At 41.2% G+C, this 18,221-nt stretch overlaps 1 protein-coding gene across 1 annotated transcript; it reads left to right on the top strand.

Moving 5' to 3' along the window:
- The first annotated feature begins 7,088 nt into the window (after positions 1-7,088).
- ACOD1 (aconitate decarboxylase 1) lies at positions 7,089-17,712 on the top strand. The gene is made up of 5 exons (XM_034758318.1): positions 7,089-7,144; positions 9,974-10,135; positions 10,945-11,034; positions 13,604-13,809; positions 15,374-17,712. The coding sequence occupies exons 1-5, from the start codon at positions 7,133-7,135 to the stop codon at positions 16,323-16,325; spliced, it is 1,422 nt and encodes a 473-aa protein (XP_034614209.1). The 5' UTR covers positions 7,089-7,132; the 3' UTR covers positions 16,326-17,712.
- Positions 17,713-18,221: the final 509 nt, after the last annotated feature.

The following is an 18,221-nucleotide window of genomic DNA, read 5'->3' as shown; positions in this document are numbered from 1 at the left end:
TGATCCAGTTAGATGAGGTAGGGTGATGTGATTTGCAAGGTCCAATGTTAGGACTGTAAGGACCCCTCATCACATTAAGTGGCCCATGGGAGGATATGGATGACTGTGGTGTACTCTGGTATATTTAGCTGGTAACTGTTCTGGCTTTTTTTTTTTTTAGTCTACAGAGGCAGCTATCATTTTGTAGGGCAGAAGTGATGCACTGCACTACAGAGGGGACATACATTGTTGTCACTTTACATGTATTCATTCTTTTGTTTTGTTGTTTCCATTTTAGCCAAAAGAAAGTCATGTTGTTCTTTGTATACGGAAAAAAAAAAGCTGTCAATTAATCGCAGTTATCTCAAACAATTAACATAAAACAAATTAACTCATTTAAAAAATTAATCACGATTAATCACAGTTTTAATTGCACTGTTAAACAATACTAGAATATCAATTACAATTTATTATAAATATTTTTGGATGCTTTTCTACATTTTCAAATATATTGATTTCAATTACAATACAGAATACAAAGTGAACAGTGCTCACTTTATAATATTTTTGATTATAAAAATAATGTAATAAACACTGTAATAAAGATAAACAAAAGAAATAGTATTTTCAATTCCACTAATACAAGTACTGTAATGCAATTTCTTTATCATGAAAGTGCAACATACAAATGTAGAATTCTTTTATATATATATAACTGCACTGAAAAACAAAACAGGGTAAAACTTTAGAGCCTACAAGTCCACTCAGTCCTACTTCTTGTTCAGTCAATTGCTAAGACAAACAAGTTCGTTTACATTTACAGGAGATAATGCTGCCTGCTTCTTATTTACAATGTCACCTGAAAGTGAGAATAGGTGTTCGCATGGCACTGTTGTAGCCGGCGTTGCAAGGTATTTGCATGCCAGATATGCTAAACATTCATATACCCCTTCATGCTTCAACTTGTAGATTGCACTATATTTTGTTTATCTTTTTTTACAGTGGAAATATTTTTAATGGTGCAATTAAAACTGCGATTAATTTTTTAATTTTTTGGAACCCTAAAAAAAAATACTAACAAACTATATTCCTATATTGCTGTTACTTAGAAAAATGCAGTCCCAAATTTTCAACTGACCTTGCACATGATGCATAAGTTAGGACTCCAAGCAAAACTTGCTACACTTTTTTAAGAATATTGTGATGGGGTCTGCTTACCCCGCACTAGTCCAGACAGGGTTAAGCCATTATTATTGACAGCGGAAGTCACGCCTCCCTGGCGATACTGGGCATGCTCCAAATGCTCTAGCAGTATAAAGGAGGGAGCCCAGCTCATTCTGGGCTGGAGGCCTCAGGGGAAGGACCTGTCTGGGAAGCTCCTGCGGAGGGTCAGCCACAGCCCCTGACTGCACTGGGAATCAGAGCTGCCATGGGCCCGCCTGCACCCCGGCGACTGGAGGAGCCATCAGAGGCAAAGAGCCCCGCTGACCACAGAGAACCCGACATCTGAAGGGAGACCCCAATGCAGACTCTGGTAGGAAGTGACCCAGGTAGGGTGACGGAGTGGTACCTCCCACCTCAGCGTGTTTTGGTAGGACCCCCCGACTGAATCAGTGGCAAGTTGTTACACCACTGTTAGGGCCCCGGGTTGGGGCCTGAAGGAGTTGGGTGGGCCTGGGCCCCCCTACTGGGGCTGCCACACCCCTTGGTGGGTGCCCCCAACTTTATAGACTCTGGCCGCTAGGACATGCTGCCCTGCACCAAAGGGCCGCTTTACAGACTCTGGCTGTTAGGCCATGCTGCCCTGACCCTAGGGGCGTGGACTGTCACAAATATATTAATCAGTCCTACATGAATGAGCCCAGCAATTTGGGTTCATATGTATCAGTCAAGAGTCCACTTTAAATTTCCTATACTTTTAATTAGTAGAAATAAGGGTTTTGTTTATAAAATAGTGTCTTGTCTTCATTTTGTTCAGAAATTATTTGTAACCATATTTGTTTCAATTGTCACCATCCAGTATTTTGTTGATTTTTTTTTTTTTTTTTGTAATGATTTCAGTAGTAATTTGTAATATTGTGTTATAGCTCAGCATCATACATTTGTAATGTAATAAAAAGTGTCCTGGGGTATTCACCTTAATTACTTTTTAACTTGCAAAGACACATCATATCAAGTACCCCATATAAAACAAATTGTATTCCACTGTGGTTCAGATTTTCTGACTGCACTTGAAGCAAGGATGGTCTGAAAACTTATGCTTTGTAAACTGTAATAACACTGGACATTATAACAAATACTGCAGAAAATAAATGCCGCACAGTCAAGTGGTGGATCCCCAATGGCTGGAAGCCACTGGACAAGATTTGCAGGAGGGCAAGGTGCCAGCAGCCATTGTAATCCCACAAACTTATACAGGATCGTTTTAGGGGTTAAGGCAAAGATGCCACATTTACCAGTAATACATGTATTCATTAACACTGTATTATATGCATATAATATATTACACTTACACTCACACACACACACACACAAACACACTCCGTCTTGTTGTTACCAATTAGTTGCTCCCCTTAACTTCACTGGCCAGGTGAGTTAGATGGGGGAGGGGGTGGAGCCGGGCTTCTGCCGATCCGGATCGATGCTCCCATGTTGACAAGACGAGACCCGGGGTCCTCTGCAAGACACCTTACTTTTATAGCAGCTTTTTTCTTATGCAAATCTATACCAGATTCAAACTCTGTGTTTGTGTCCATTGGTCCTTTGTGCCGCTTTCTTTTGAGTGTTGTCCCAATGCTGCAAAGAGGGTGTTTCCAAAAGAAGGTGCTTGCTTCTAACCCCCGAGGCCGTCAGTATATCTGCTTGTCTTTAATGAGCCCACTTGACACGTTTTATTGTCCTGGGGTCTGGCTCCCAGCCCCTCTCCAACAGTTGAGGCTGGCTGGAGGTGCTGCCTTTTATGCCTTGCTCATCCACACCTCATTCATTCAACAGGGCAATTGTTTAAGAGTGGGGGGGGGGAGAGCTCTTGTTCTACTGCTAGCAAAAAGAAATTTTTCTTCTATCTTATTCTATCCGTAGGGGCTATAATATTATACCAAGAGTAATGCAAAGTTTCTAAATGAGGCTTTGATACAAAGTCCCATGAAAACAGAGGTCACATGTGGGTAGACCCACCACAAGGTTATATGAAGAGGAACAATGTAAATTCATATGAAAATTATCAGAGATTTATCTACATTGTCCCCCTTTTGACCTCTCAAGAACAATTCTTGAGTGGTCACCATATAAATTTTTTGTATTTGTTGCAAACAAACCAAACAATTATAACCAGGTGAATATAACTAAAACCATTACAATTGACTAAACACCAGATATAACATAAACACAAATGCAAACAATTATAATTATAATAATTGGAAATACAACAAAACCATTACCATTACAATAATTGGTTACATTGACAAACAAAATGAGGCCCAAGTTTGATGCTGCAATAGCCTTCAAACAATAAAAGTCACTGAGGTCAGGACCTTCTTAAGCACACACAACAAATAAGATTTTGTAGGAGTACCACAGTTTTATGCAAGGTTAAGCTGATTTGGACTTAAACTAACATTCAGTTGCTAAAATGTTGTAGAATTTCCTGTTTTTAACAGTTGTTTTTAGAGGTTTCTGGGGACCTGAAAGATGGGGCCATACAATTATGGGCCAAGGTTTTACAGGTTATGGGGGCCCAAGAACTACCCTTCAGGGCTTGGGGAAATAGAACCAGAGTGCATAGAGGAAAGTGTGGAATTAACAATACAAGCAAATGTAACTAACAATACAAATGTATTAATAACAAAAATTAACAACAAAATGACTATTAGAGAACCTAACAAAAAATAAACCTGATGCATTGGGGACCAAAGTGTTTTGGACACAAGGGGTGATTGATAAATTGGATGGACATGGGTGAAGTAGAGAGAGGAAAAGACATTTGCCCTGTCTAGTGTAGTAATTCCCTCTCTCTCTGGACCAAATGCTAACACAGGACACCACTAGAGACAGACACAGAACATGCAACACAGAACACTGAACACAGACTTTGTCATGACACTATAACCATGGTATTTTATAACTCTTCAGCTGGTACCAGCTCTTCTGATGTTCTGGTTCAGAGCCTGAAAGATAGAAGCTTGGAAACAAATTAGCACAGTGCTTTCACCCTGGCAGAACCTGCTTGGTCTCTGCCACAGTGTGTTTGGTACTTGGGGCTGCACAAATGCTAATTAAATGGTGCATTTTTTGTGAGTGTAAATTCTTCCTTTCTTTTAGTAAAAGGGCGTTAACACTTCATTTAGAAAAAAAAATTGTTTTAAAATCTTCAGCCATTTTGCCATGGCCTGGAGATCTGAGGCAGAAGCAGGCACTGTTGTTAACTGTTTTAATGGCATTTTGGCCCTGGGAGGAGGAATTTACCCAAATATTTCAAATATCCCCCTTCCCAATCTCCAGAGGGGTCCCAAAGGTCTGCCCCCTTCTGGGGTTTTAAATGTTTCTTCTCCTGATGTTACTGCTGCTGTAAGATTTGAGAGTGCTGTTTTAACTTTCTGTACCCAACCTGTTTTTCAGTTTCTTTATTTATTGCTTGCCTGGGCCCGATTCTGCTTTTTCCAATAAACAGTTTTTTTTTTATGGGCACAAGCCTTGTTTCACTACCAATTTAGCAAGGAGGGTGGGCTTTCCAACTAGCCCCCACCCTTCCTGGTCCCATTCCTTAAACATTTTTTTTTAAATTGTGAAATTACCACAATATTACTTACAAAAAAAAAAGAAACCAAACCAAACCAAAACATACACCACACTACACTGCCCAAACTCCTATATTCTTCAGAGTTTGGTTTAACAGAATAAGATCTGTATTTTATGTTTTTAACCCACTCTGGGCCAGAGGGAGAGACGCTAAGCCTCCCTCTGTATTACTCGGTCTGCTACCACCGAGGGTTTATACACCAATTATACAAATCCTTCCCCGGATCAGAGTGAGAAACACTAAGTTCTCCTCTTTAGCTTAGTCATGAACACAATTTAAACCTAAACTCCTATATCCTTCAGAGTTTGGTTAATTAACTGAAAGTTTACACTCTTTTTCCTATGGTGCCAGGCTTGCTAAAGCTGGCGGTGTGCACACCAGTTTTATAATAACTGTGGATTCTATGCTTGCTCCCCCTTTCGCATTCTCCACCAAAATGTAATCCCACAAATTTATACAGGATTGTTTTAGGGGTCAAGGCAAAGATGCCACATTTACTAGTAATACATGTATTCATTAACACTGTTTATATGCATATAATATATTACACTTACACTCACACACACACACAAACACACTCCGTCTTGTTGTTACCAATTAGTTGCTCCCCTTAACTTCACTGGCCAGGTGAGTTAGATGGGGGAGGGGGTGGAGCCGGGCTTCTGCCGATCCGGATCGATGCTCCCATGTTGACAAGACGAAACCCGGGGTCCTCTGCAAGACACCTTACTTTTATAGCAGCTTTTCTCTTATGCAAATCTATACCAGATTCAAACTCTGTGTTTGTGTCCATTGGTCCTTTGTGCTGCTTTCTTTTGAGTGTTGTTCCAACGCTGCAAAGAGGGTGTTTCCAAAAGAAGGTGCTCGCTTCTACCCCCGAGGCCGTCAGTATGTCTGCTTGTCTTTAATGAGCCCACTTTACACGTTTTATTGTCCTTGGGTCTGGCTCCCAGCCCCTCTCCAACAGTTGAGGCTGGCTGGAGGTGCTGCCTTCCATGCCTTGCTCATCCACACCTCATTCATTCAACAGGGCAATTGTTTAAGAGTGGGGGGGGGGAGAGCTCTTGTTCTACTGCTAGCAAAAAGAAATTTTTCTTCTATCTTATTCTATCCTTAGGGGCTATAATATTATACCAAGAGTAATGCAAAGTTTCTAAATGAGGCTTTGATACAAAGTCCCATGAAAACAGAGGTCACATGTGGGTAGACCCGCCACAAGGTTATATGAAGAGGCACAATGTAAAGTCATATGAAAATTATCAGAGATTTATTTACAAGACCCACTACAAAGAGGCACAATGTAAAGTCATATGAAAATTATCAGAGATTTATCTACACCATCCTCTTTCACTGGTATTGAACCAGCCAGTGCAGCCTAGAAAGTCAGCAAGAGTCGTAGGTTTGGCCAGGGCAGCCAAAAGATGCCTTTATTCAAGCCATCTTCTGAACAGCCTTGACTACCAGGACTCCTGTAGAACCTTGGAGCCCCCTACCCAGGTTGAACCTATGAAGGCGGTGATGTCAGGAATGGTCTAGTTAATACTTAGCCCTGTCTTATATGCAGGGGACTGGACTAGAGGACCTACTGAGGTCCCTTCCAATCCTATACTTCTATGATTCTATGGAATGAACAATGCCTGCCCTTACCTGGGGAGAGGAATCCTTGTCTGGGGTGCAGCAGCCCACTTGGGTGCAAGGGGGTAATACCCATCCCCACTGCACTCACTGTGATGACTCAATCTGAAAAAGGGTAGTTTAAATGCAAACAGCTGTCTTAATGCAACATTCTGGATGAGCTTCTAATTGCACAAAGCTCAGAGTACCAAGTTACATAAAGTACAAAGCCAGAGGAATATAGCAGGACAAAACGTAACAGGATTATGTAAATTATGACTATGACAGGACCTGATTCTCCTCTCACATGTTTGACAGTAATGTAACTGCACTACTTTCAAGTTGAGTTACTCATGATTTATGCTGATGGAAGTGAGATCAGGATAAGGCCGACACACATTAACTGACATCTTCCATGGGCTCCAAGCGTAAATTACCCCAATTTATACTCTTATGCCCATATAACAATGTAACATATGCCAATTTGGACATGACATATGAACTTGCCCCACACTGTGCTGTAACCAGGAGTCTTAGCAATTTATGGTGTGGAGGAAGTTAGTCAAGGAAGACTGGAAGTTATGAAAGGGGGAAATTTCTGGGTAGAAGGAAGTGGGTGGGTCAGGGTGACAAGTACAGAAGCCCAGAGCTACTTATATATAAAGAAAGCTTCCTACTAGCTTCCCCATTGCCGTTCCTTTGATAGCATCACTCCAGGGACTAGTTGTCATCCATTGCAACATGTGGGCAAAGGTATTGCTTTGTTTTTCTGCATTTTAAGTCTGTCTCTTCATTTTAACCTTTTGTATCTTTGCTGTACATTCTTCAGTAGGCTCATGTGGGGCTTGTAGTTCATCTGCTTTAGGTTTCTTGTGTTATTTAACAAAGAAAAGAAAAGATGGAGAAAATCACACAGATTTGATACACAAGTGTATTCCTTCTTTGTTCCATCAATATATTAGCCAGAGTGAATCCTGTTATTCCGAGACATGGATTTCTGAGAAGATAGTGGGTAAGAGGAGTAATCAGGGAGCTGCGGCTGTTGGGGGATTTTGCTCTGTTGGTGTAATGGGGAATTCTGCTCAACTGAATGATTTAATCATTATGCTGTAAATTAGACCCATCTTGGAAAACAAGGAACCCTAATCAGAAATATTTTTTGCAGCGTTATATTTCACCTTTCCTTTTTAAAGTATTTTTTAATGACTATAACTCTTGGGGAAGGTACCAGGGTGACAGCCCTGGCGAATGACGTACGCTATTTATTCTCAAAACATCAGGTCCCCAGAGACAGCAGCAATGGAAGCCCATCCACAACACCCTCACAATGTCAGTCCTTTTCTGGAAAGAACACCTCGGGGGTTGAAAAGTGTCTGTGCATTTTATCACTGGTCTTTTCTACTACAACTGACCAATAGGGTCTCAATTCCTACCAACTGTCATGATGGTTTCTGTGATACAGACAGTTGGCCTCCAAGATCTGGACTGATACCACCAAACTAGTTTCACATCTATCTGGTAGTTATAGCCCCGGTTACCAGAGTATCTGAGCATCTCACTATCTTTAATGCATTTATCCTCACAACACCCTTGTAAGGTAAGGAAGTGCTATTCATCCCAATTTACAGATGGGGAACTGGAGCACAGAGAGACTAAGGCCCAGATTTTTAAAGGTATTGAGATATTGCTCTGCTCAGCATTACAAGGTCCAAGTGACTTAGGGTCTGTCTATACTGCAGCCAACATTGTAAATTCTAATTCAGGCAGCCATGTGTGCACTAGCTTCCATCGCACTCTATCTGTGGCAGTGTGGGCAGCTGGGTATAGGAGGAACCATGAAGAGCATCTGTCCCTCTGATAAAGTGCATTTTTTCAGAACTATTGATCCCGCTCTGAAAAGTATACATCGTAATGTGAGAATTTCTGTCTGAAGTACTGTAATAGCATTGAGATGCTATTGACCCAATGGCTCGTGATGGGCAGCTGCACCTCCATGTCAAGACCTCTTGTATCACCCAAGGTTCTATCCTCACCCCAATCCAAGTTAACACTGGGGGGGGAGATTCTGAGGTGTCACTGATTTCAGTGCCAGCAATAGCTGGATGAAGCCAATCTCTGCTTGGGATGTTGAAGGAAATGCAAACAACTCCTACCTCTCCCAGTGCTAGAACCAGATTAACACCTGAATTAAGACTGAAACTAAACCTGGGCAAGATAGAGATGATGGGCTGGAACCTCCACTCTGCTTATGCAGTGCAAAGTGAACTTAGACAGCCTAGAGAAACCCCCTGGAGAATTTGCTAGGTGTAGGGAGAATCTCCAGCTGGTATAAAGCAGGCAGATGGGGCTTTACTGTCTCCGGCACAGGCTCTACCACCCACTATGACACTTCCTCCACCAAAGCTGCATTGTCTGGCGTAAATGGAGGAGGGGCCATGTTGTGGGCAGGGAGAGGGTGTGTTGGCTGAGGGCAGGTAAGGCGTAGGGCAAACGGAACGAAGGGGCAGGTGAGGAGATATGCTGGAGTGAGGTGCTGTTGCACCTGATTCTCTGTTAGGCTGATTCTCTGCAGCCTAAAGTTATGCCAGGGTTGGACAGAGCAAAATCAGGGAGCTGACATCAGATCCCTGTCAGCCCCCCCCCCTCCACCCCACCCCCAGTCTGTCCTGCACCTGAGCTTTGCTTGGGCACAGGGGAGAATTGAACCCATTTCTGGGATGGGGGGGAGGGAATATTTTGAAGAACCAGCCAACATCATAATCTCACCCTCAATTGAAAGGTCTCCCCTAAAGATGGCACACAGGTTTACAGACTCTCTGTTATTAGATGCACAAAGACCAACAACTACTAGAAATTCCTCCTTCCATCTAAAGCTAGCCAAGCAACTATGTTCTAGTTTGACAGATGCAGACTTGACCACAGTGATTTATGCAATCACAACTGGTTCTCTTAACCACTCTGGTGCACTGAGAATGAAAGCAGGGTCCTCATCACCTCAAGGATTAAATTTCTATTTCGTCTCCATAACTTCCCCACAATAAAACCCATCACCCAATAAAAATAACTAACTAAAGGATATGAAAGGGACAAGGTGGGTGAGGTAATATCTTTTATTTGGCCAACTTCTGTTGGTGGAAGAAATGAGCTTTTGAGCTCCACAGAGCTCTGCACAACTTTCACAAACAGAAGTTGGTCTAATAAAAGATATTACCTCCCCCAACCTTGTCTCTATTATCCTGGGACATACATGCCTACAACAACACTGCAAACATACATTGAAGTTTGACAATGAGAGAAAGAAGGAAGCAAGAATGGGTGTTGGAAGTAAGAATGCTCACTGGAAAAGAGGGGAAGTGAATCAAAGCTCAGCTATCTTAAACCTTTGGTTGACTTTATGTAATTTGTGTAAGTCAGTCATCTACAAAGTGATGGAGCAATATAAATTATTGGTGAGTAAAGCCAGAACATTAAAAGTGCCATATTTTAGACTTGAAAGAATAAAAGCAAAACAATTTAGTAGAAATAAAATGTTGGAGTTTTTTAATGTTTTCTTTTAAATTAAGATCTCTATTTTTTCCCCAGACCGTCACTGAAAATTTTGCTAATGTTATCCATGGTTTGAAAGCGAGCCACCTGACAGATCTAGTCATTCAGAGAAGCAAACGGATGATCCTGGATACTCTGGGAGTGGGGCTGCTGGGTACCAGCACGGAGGTCTTCCACAAAGTTATACAATACAGTAAAGTAAGATCTTTGAACTTCACATTATAGAAAAGTTGTGGCTAAAAGAAAATTGAGGAAAAAGTAAATTTAAGATATTAAGGAAAAATTCCCAGTGGTGAGCTCTATTAGATAGTGGAATAGTTCCCTTGGAGGTAGAGAAGCTCCATTGCTTGAGTTACTTAAACTTACGCTGGACAAAGCACTAGAAAGTATGCTATATGGTAAATCCCTGCACAGAAAGCAGAGCCTGGGAGTTGTGGCCGGTGGAGCTTGATGGAGAAGATACCAATGACTAAAGACACTATGGAGGCACAGAATTTACATACTGATGGCCCTGGCCTCCTGTGATCTCCTGAGATCTACAGGGTAGAGGGGTAGGTCCCACGGTTTAGTTTGCAGGACAGCAAACTTTCTCACCACATCTCCTGATTGAACACTGTAGTGGAGTCACAATGAGGCAACATTCTTGGGGATTTCCTCTCCCATGGGAGGGTGCAAATTCAGTCCCAAAAGGTCAGATTCTGATGTTAGTTACAGCAGCATGGATGCAGATTAACTACATTACTAAAACTAACTCCATTACCAAAATATTCTGTTACCTTCAAGGAAATTACTCTGCATGTAATTTGGTAATCTGGTGTTACTGTGATCAAAATCTGGCCCTATGTTTCTGTACCCTTTGGTTATTCTGATTATTCCATGGATTTAATCTCAACAGCTGGTAAAGATAATTGCCTTGTAAATAATGAAAAAAGTAAGAGTGAGGCACAATGTATTGTCTTATGCTTGAGCTCAGTATTTTGCAGTAAATGATATCAAATTACTCCCAGATCTACCGTTCAGATGCATCCAGCACGGTTTGGGGTCACTCGGATTTCAGACTTCCTCCTCTGTATGCGGCTTTTGTGAATGGAGTAGCTGTAAGAAACATCTTCTTTCTCTATTCTACATCTGCTTTTATATGCTATATGCAGTGATATTTTACATTTATTTTCACTACATTTGTTAATTTACTTCATCCTTGTGGCTGATGCCAGATTTACAGCCACTATAAAACACGCCTAGACTGTCCTACCAATGTGCCTCAACTTTATTCCAGGGACCAATTTTTAAGGGTGAAATAGGATACTTCATTGTCCATCTTATGACACTTATTATTGTGGTAGTATGTAGGGGCCATAAGCAAAGGTGAGGACCCCCATTGTGCTAGGCACTGTACTTACATGTCAGGAAAAAAAAATCTAGCTCCCATTGATTTCAATGAGACCTAGATTTCACACACAGCAGGCAATAATATAGAAATACATTATACATACACTGTATCATAACAATCACAAATATATACAAGAAAATATTCTAATCTTCAGTCACACATGTTGAGAAAAACTATATATTTTGTACATACTTCATTTTATCAATAAGTAATGATTGGCTCCTCAGAAATTTAGCCCAAATTCAGACCCAATCTGAAGTTAATGGCATTCCACTTATACCAGATTTGAATTAGACCTATTTTGAATTATACAAAGCTAGTGAAGGTGCCAATCTGGGGAAATGGTATATTAGGAATGCCCAAACTAGTGTGACAATCAGGTCATAAGTCAAATCAGACCTCTCATTTCAAATGGAGGAAAAATTATTTTTGAAATGACACTTAGCACCTCTAATGGTCTAGGAGGTATTCAAGTATGACAGTTAATACATTCAGAATGTCCAAATCCTATATATGATAATTCCTCATGCCTCAAGGTCATAGGTCAAACATAAGACCTCACTGAACATCAAAGGAAAATTGCTTTACCAGTAGCATAAGGTATAACCTTCAGCTCCCATTAGGACAGGATGTTTTCATAGCTGACCTCAAAACTCTTCAGGGCAGGAACAGTGTCTACTTCTGTTTGTACAGCATGTAACACAACAAGGACCTGACAGGCTCTCTGTGTTACCATAATGATAGGGGGCATTGGTAGTGACCCCTGTATTTGGATTGCCTGACATATTCCATTATAAAAGATTCTTGCCACCTTTCTTGAAATGGGCTAATACAGCCTTTGTCTGCAGCAGGCCTTTGGAATGTGGCAAGGTAATAGCCCGCAAGCAAGAGAAGTGTCTTTTGTCCCTTAAATTCCGTCCAGGTTTTGCTGAGATATAAATTATTAAAAACATCCTTTCCCTGTGTGGCTGAAGTTCCTGAGGGAAAACTTTGGCAACCTGCCAGAATAATAACTGAAGACACAAACATTCTAAAGTACAGGACTCATGCTGCCGCTAAAGCAGCAGCAACAGCACAAACTGTACCTGGGAATACCTGTGAGCTGCCAGGGCAGCTGGAATGGGGTTGAGGAACCAGACCAGACTGCGTTGGACCCTCCCCTCCTCAGCCCCAAATGCCCCATGGATGCAGCACATGACCCTACGGGGCTAGTGGCCCATCCTAACTCTGGGATAACAGCCTTCTCCTGATACCAGCTGTTGCTCAAGTGGTAGAAATCTGTTGTGAGGGGCTGAAATCCCACTGATTATACAAGTTGGGGAGGTTGCTACAGTTACACATAGCAGGTTTTTTTCACCTTTTCCCCAGACCTAAGCAATTACATAGAAAAGGCTACATTGTTTAGAATGCAAAGCCAAGCATTCATGAGCTAGGAGATGCCAGATTACAGTTGCCCATGCCATTTTAATTCTAGCCTTTATTCATAAACATGATACAGTCTTTCAGTGCATGGTCACATATTATTCTCCTACTAAAACTCTGCCTCCTTCAGCGCACAGAATGAATTCACAAAGGGACAGAAATACGATTGCACAAGGCAACTGTAAATCTGACATTTCCTAACTTTCAAGTGTTTTGAAACTGAAATAATAATCTTTTGGTATGTAATATAAATATTACATAAATAATGTCTGCATTCATAAGCCTACTTCTGTTGTCACTTAGGGCTGGTCTACACTAGAAACATTTTACCGGCATAGCTATGTCAGTTAGGGTTGTGAGTTTTTATAGATATACCAGTATAAGCTCTAGTGTGCAAGCAGTTATATGTGGAGTCCATCCCTATACCGATACAGCTTATTTCACTTCCTGAACCAAAATAAGCTATGCCAGTATAAGTAATTTTATACCGGTATAACTATGCCCTCACAAAGATTTTTTTTTTTCTGCTTAAATTATACCCATATATTTAAACCGGCAAAGCTTTCTAGAGTAGACAAGCCTGTAGAGTTATATTGCTTTAAAGCTGGTGAAATCAAGCCCCCTCTCTGCAAAAAAAATATATATATATATATATTCTCATTTTTCATGATCATTTTTGTGCATAGCTCAATAAAAAGAAAGCATAAGTAAAAATAAAGATTGTCCTGAAAGAAAATTAAATTCTTCAATGTTTATATATATTTAGTTAATCTTTTCATTTGGGATTAGCTGATCTTGTCAAGACAGACAGTGAATCTCTGATTACAAATCGAGGCCTCTCGCTTTCCCACAAGGTTCACTCAATGGATTTTGATGATACATGGCATCCAGCCACACACCCATCTGGCGCTGTGCTTCCTGCTCTGCTTGCTCTATCAGAAGTCCTGCCTCAAAAGCAAAAATTCTCTGGCCTCGACCTGCTCTTAGCTTTCAATGTAGGGATTGAAGTACAAGGCAGACTTATGCGCTTTTCCAATGAAGCCAGCAATGTTCCAAAAAGGTATGTAAAAGATATTTGAAATATAGTATTTGGGTTGAATGGAGATGCTATATTTATTCATTTTTTAATATAATTAAGACTAAGAGGTGAAAGCAATGCTCATTTCCAATCTCCAATTACTCTATCAGAAACTTCTCCCGAACTGCCTTTTTGTGACACTTTTTTCAAAGTCTGAATAAATTAATTTCTTTCATAGCTAGAGACAACTGGCCACTATCATCTATTCCACTTCAGGATTCAAAGTCATGAAAGTTGCACAGCTAATCTCATTTTCTATGCAGTTCCATCCAGAAATTCAAAAAAAGAATTGAAGCCAACCTTTAAAAACAAAACAAAACAAAAACACTCTATTGTAATTTTTACCTTTTAGAAACACAATAAATGGCATTGTCTTTTTAGTGTGGGGGCACTGTTTGCTGTGCAGTCAGTGTGACATTTGAAAAGACTCCATTAGCCTTTATATTGATTCAAAATGGTGAAAAAAGAACGATGCTGGGGAGGGGGGATCTCAGTCTGTCGGTTTTAATCGGACATGGGAATGCATCTGATCAGGTCTTAATATGCAAACAGAAGACCATCGCTTGCTCCCACAAATGAGGATTCATCTCTCCCTAGGACAAACCTTGGGCTCAGTATAATCCCAGAGTAAACAGGCTATAGACTGAAGATGGCCTCAAAGCAGTTCAGGGACAAAAAAATTCCCTTCCACCAGGATTTACGCTTTGCTGTTGCTACCACAGCCTTAGAGTTCTCTTGCTGCTCACTACACACGGAGTAGGAGAGATAGTGATATATGATAAAGCAGTCACAAAGGGCCACATTCATGCAGGTACTTAGGTGTTGGCCCTATGCACTGGGCTATTGGTATTCTGGACATAGATGGACACACTTTTTCATGAGAGATCCAACCCTGTAGGCATGTTCTGAGAATGCCTACAGAATTGGACCCCATTGGCAAGATTGGATGAGGGGACAGACCTAGCTTGAGAAGTCTGCTTCAGTGCCTTGGGGCTTCTGCTTGCACTAGGGCTCCATGCAGCTAATTAGCTGTTGGTGGTGTCAGGACTTAGTTGGTTTTTCACATGCCTGTCAGTGCTAATTCAGATGCCTGCAACGTAAGTTGGCATCTGAGCACAGTTTTTTAAGAATGCCAGTGGTCCTCAATTTTGGTTAGATGCCTAAAGAGGCAGCTAGCCACCTCAGTACCTTGGTGAATCTAGTCCAAAGCCATTAAGCCTGCCCTAAAGACTTTTGTGTTCTTCCACCCCACAACAGAACTGCACTCATTCCACTGTGTTTGAAGGTTCTGAAGAGCTTTGCCTCTGCATTAATAATAATAATATACAGCATTTTGGTTCAACATCTAGGCAAAACAGGAGCTTCTCTGAAGTTAGGACTTAGGGACTGGACCCTGAGCTTTTAAATATATGTTGATTTATGGTCTGATCCAACTCTTACTGATGTTAGTGGGAGTTGGGTGAGGCGATTACAGTGAGTTATTTTCTAAAATTCATGTCTCTCCCTCTGAAATCTGGTAATGAAGAGCTGTTTTTTGTTTTCTCAGGTTTCATCCACCAGCTGTGGTTGGTACCATAGGGAGTGCGGCAGCTACTGCTAAATTGTTAGCACTTGATCAGTTTAAATGTAAAGCAGCTTTGGCTGTTGCTGCCTCTTATGCAGGTGCCCCAATGGCTAATGCAGCAACACAAACCAAACCCCTCCACATTGGCAATGCAGCTAGGCATGGCCTGGAAGCAGCTTGCTTAGCGTCACTGAGTCTTCAAGGAAACAAACAGATCTTGGACATGGAGTCAGGGTTGGGTGCCTTTTATACAGACTATACCCCCCGGTTTCTGCCAACTTTACAATCTTATTCCTGGCTCTTGGATCAACAAGATGTGGCCATCAAGCGCTTTCCTGCTCATCTTGGAACACACTGGGTGGCAGATGCAGCCTCTTCACTGAGGAAGCACCTCGTGGAGAGTGATGACTCAGTCCCCATTAGTAGAATTAAGAAAATTGTTGTCAAAGTCCCAGATGTTAGATACGTGAACAGACCTTTCCCTAACTCTGAACACGAAGCCCGGCATTCTTTCCAGTTTGCTGCATGCTCTGCTCTGCTGGATGGCAGTATCTCCGTTCAGTCATTCAGTGATCAGAACATTTCTAGGCCAGAGTTAAAGGAGCTGCTCAGCAAAACGAAGCTAGAGCATCCTGCTGATAACAAGCCTAGCTTTGATAACCTTTATTGCGAGGTGAATGTCACTCTTCAGGACGGCAAGGTGTTTAGTGAACGCTGCGATACATTCTATGGACATTGGAGGAAACCCTTGAGTACAGAAGACCTGAAGAAAAAGTTTCACTCCAATGCTTCCAGCGTGCTCTCAGTGGAAGCTACAGAAGGCATTATAGAGACTGTGGATAATTTAGAAAAAGTAGAAGACTGTTTTGTGTTAAGTGCATTTCTAAAAGGGACCCAGTCAACCAAAGTACTTTCAAAAATGTGCTTACCTTGAAAAATAGACATTTATTGACATACATCCTCATAGTTACTCCTATGCGCTTAAAACAAATCAGGAATAGAAAACTCCTATCATATTGCACTCCTGTAACGTGAGCAGCATTTTAAGTCCAATATTGTGGCTCTAGTTACAAAGATTGTGTTCTGCTGTAGCTGTGCCTTGCCACTGGCTGGAAGGAAGATCCTGTGCTGGCAGTGTCCCCCTTGATTATCCTTATACCATTAGTAGAAAAGTGTTGTCTGCAGGCTCCACAGAGTACACTGCTGCTGTGGGATTCCTGCTACCACGTTCTCTGCTATCCTGGTGCCAGAAACAAAAGCCTCTTCCTAAATATCTTGCTTCTATCAGAGGATTTGGTAGTGCAGACCTGAATTTTGGAGGGATAGGGCAGTTGCTGCTTCTGGGAGGGAAGCAGTTGACAGAAGGTCAGGTAGAGAATAAGCAATTTATAGCTAAAATATATAAAAATTCTATCTATGCCAAAAGAAAAACCCAAGACACCAAAGTTGGTGCTTTGTATTCTCCAAGAAACATCGCAATTTCCCCATCAAACTTGGTCTTGTATAAGCCGGGCTGACAATCACATCAATGGTAAACAATAAGATACCTCTTTAGTTTCCATATTTGGCTGCTCTAAAAACATAAGGACTCACTTTTGACAATCTGTTTCTTACTGTAGCCGAAAATTACACTCCTGTTTCGCAGGTATGTGGTGCTGGCTCTTTGTAACTCTGAGGTTGCCTTCACTATATCTTCCCTAACATCAGTCAAGTCACATTTCTCCAGCTGCAGTGTAGCTGACCAGACTTGTTAAGGAATGTATCCTTAGGATGCTTCCCTTGTCATTCATTGTCAGTACACAAGACTTGCATCATTGACAGGGACTGTCTAATCCATCATTACAGGAAAGTTTTAGAGGGGGTTTTCACTTTTAAAAGGACACAATCAAGATTTAAATATTTTAAATTAACATAACACCGCTACTAATACATCCTTGCACATTTTATACTGAAGTCTATCAAATCAGATTTGTCTTTCTCCCATACAGAAATGTATATTTTAAGTCAGTGACTGACAATGCAGGCAGATGGATAATATCTTGGTTCATGTGCCTAACGGAGCTTGTGCTTTACTGTAGAAGTCATGTGCACCATTTGTTTTCTGCTTTAAGGGACTAATTTGCATATTTGAGGATCTAAAAATAGGCATCTAGAGCCATATTTAGGCACCTGTAATAGCATTTGAGTCTAGATTGCATATTTAGGTATCTACATTTTAAAATCAGGCTAGTTTAGGAGGAATGTTTGATGCGCTCTTCATGTTACTGTTACATCTTGAAAAGGTGTGGATGTTAATGTGTCTGTAGTAATACAACTTTTAAAAGCTGTAACTATTTGTATGATTTTACTAAATATAACACCACTTTCTGTGATGTTTAAATTTTGTATATGAGCTATTTCTTCATAGGGGCAGATCTCTTCCACCCATCAGCCACTTTCATATCCAGCCTGCACTGATCACTCATGATGTTATGCCTTTTGGAATTAAAGCCTGTATTTAAGTAGATTTTGTTATGGTAGACAGAGGCCTTTCAGCACAGCTACCACCACATTAGAATCTAATCACTTATTATACTAAAAGAATGACCAGCTTCTGTGTATCTACAGTCAGCTCAGCTAGATGAGTGACTTCTGCAGGGCACCATACAAATGGCTGTTAGAGTGCACATCACTAGTTACATAAGCCTGGATCCACAAAGGGACTTAGGCATTGCAACACTGAGTGTTGTGGCACCTTTTAGGCACCTAGAAAAAAAAAAAAAATCACAGGAACACCATGGTGATCCACAAAGCCCAAGTTGGGCACCTGGGCTCCCTGTACAATGAATCG

The sequence above is a fragment of the Trachemys scripta genome, chromosome 1 (genome assembly GCF_013100865.1).
Source record: "Trachemys scripta elegans isolate TJP31775 chromosome 1, CAS_Tse_1.0, whole genome shotgun sequence".
In the NCBI taxonomy this organism is placed as follows: Eukaryota; Metazoa; Chordata; order Testudines; family Emydidae; genus Trachemys; species Trachemys scripta.
This window is presented reverse-complemented; position numbering and strand designations above follow the sequence as displayed.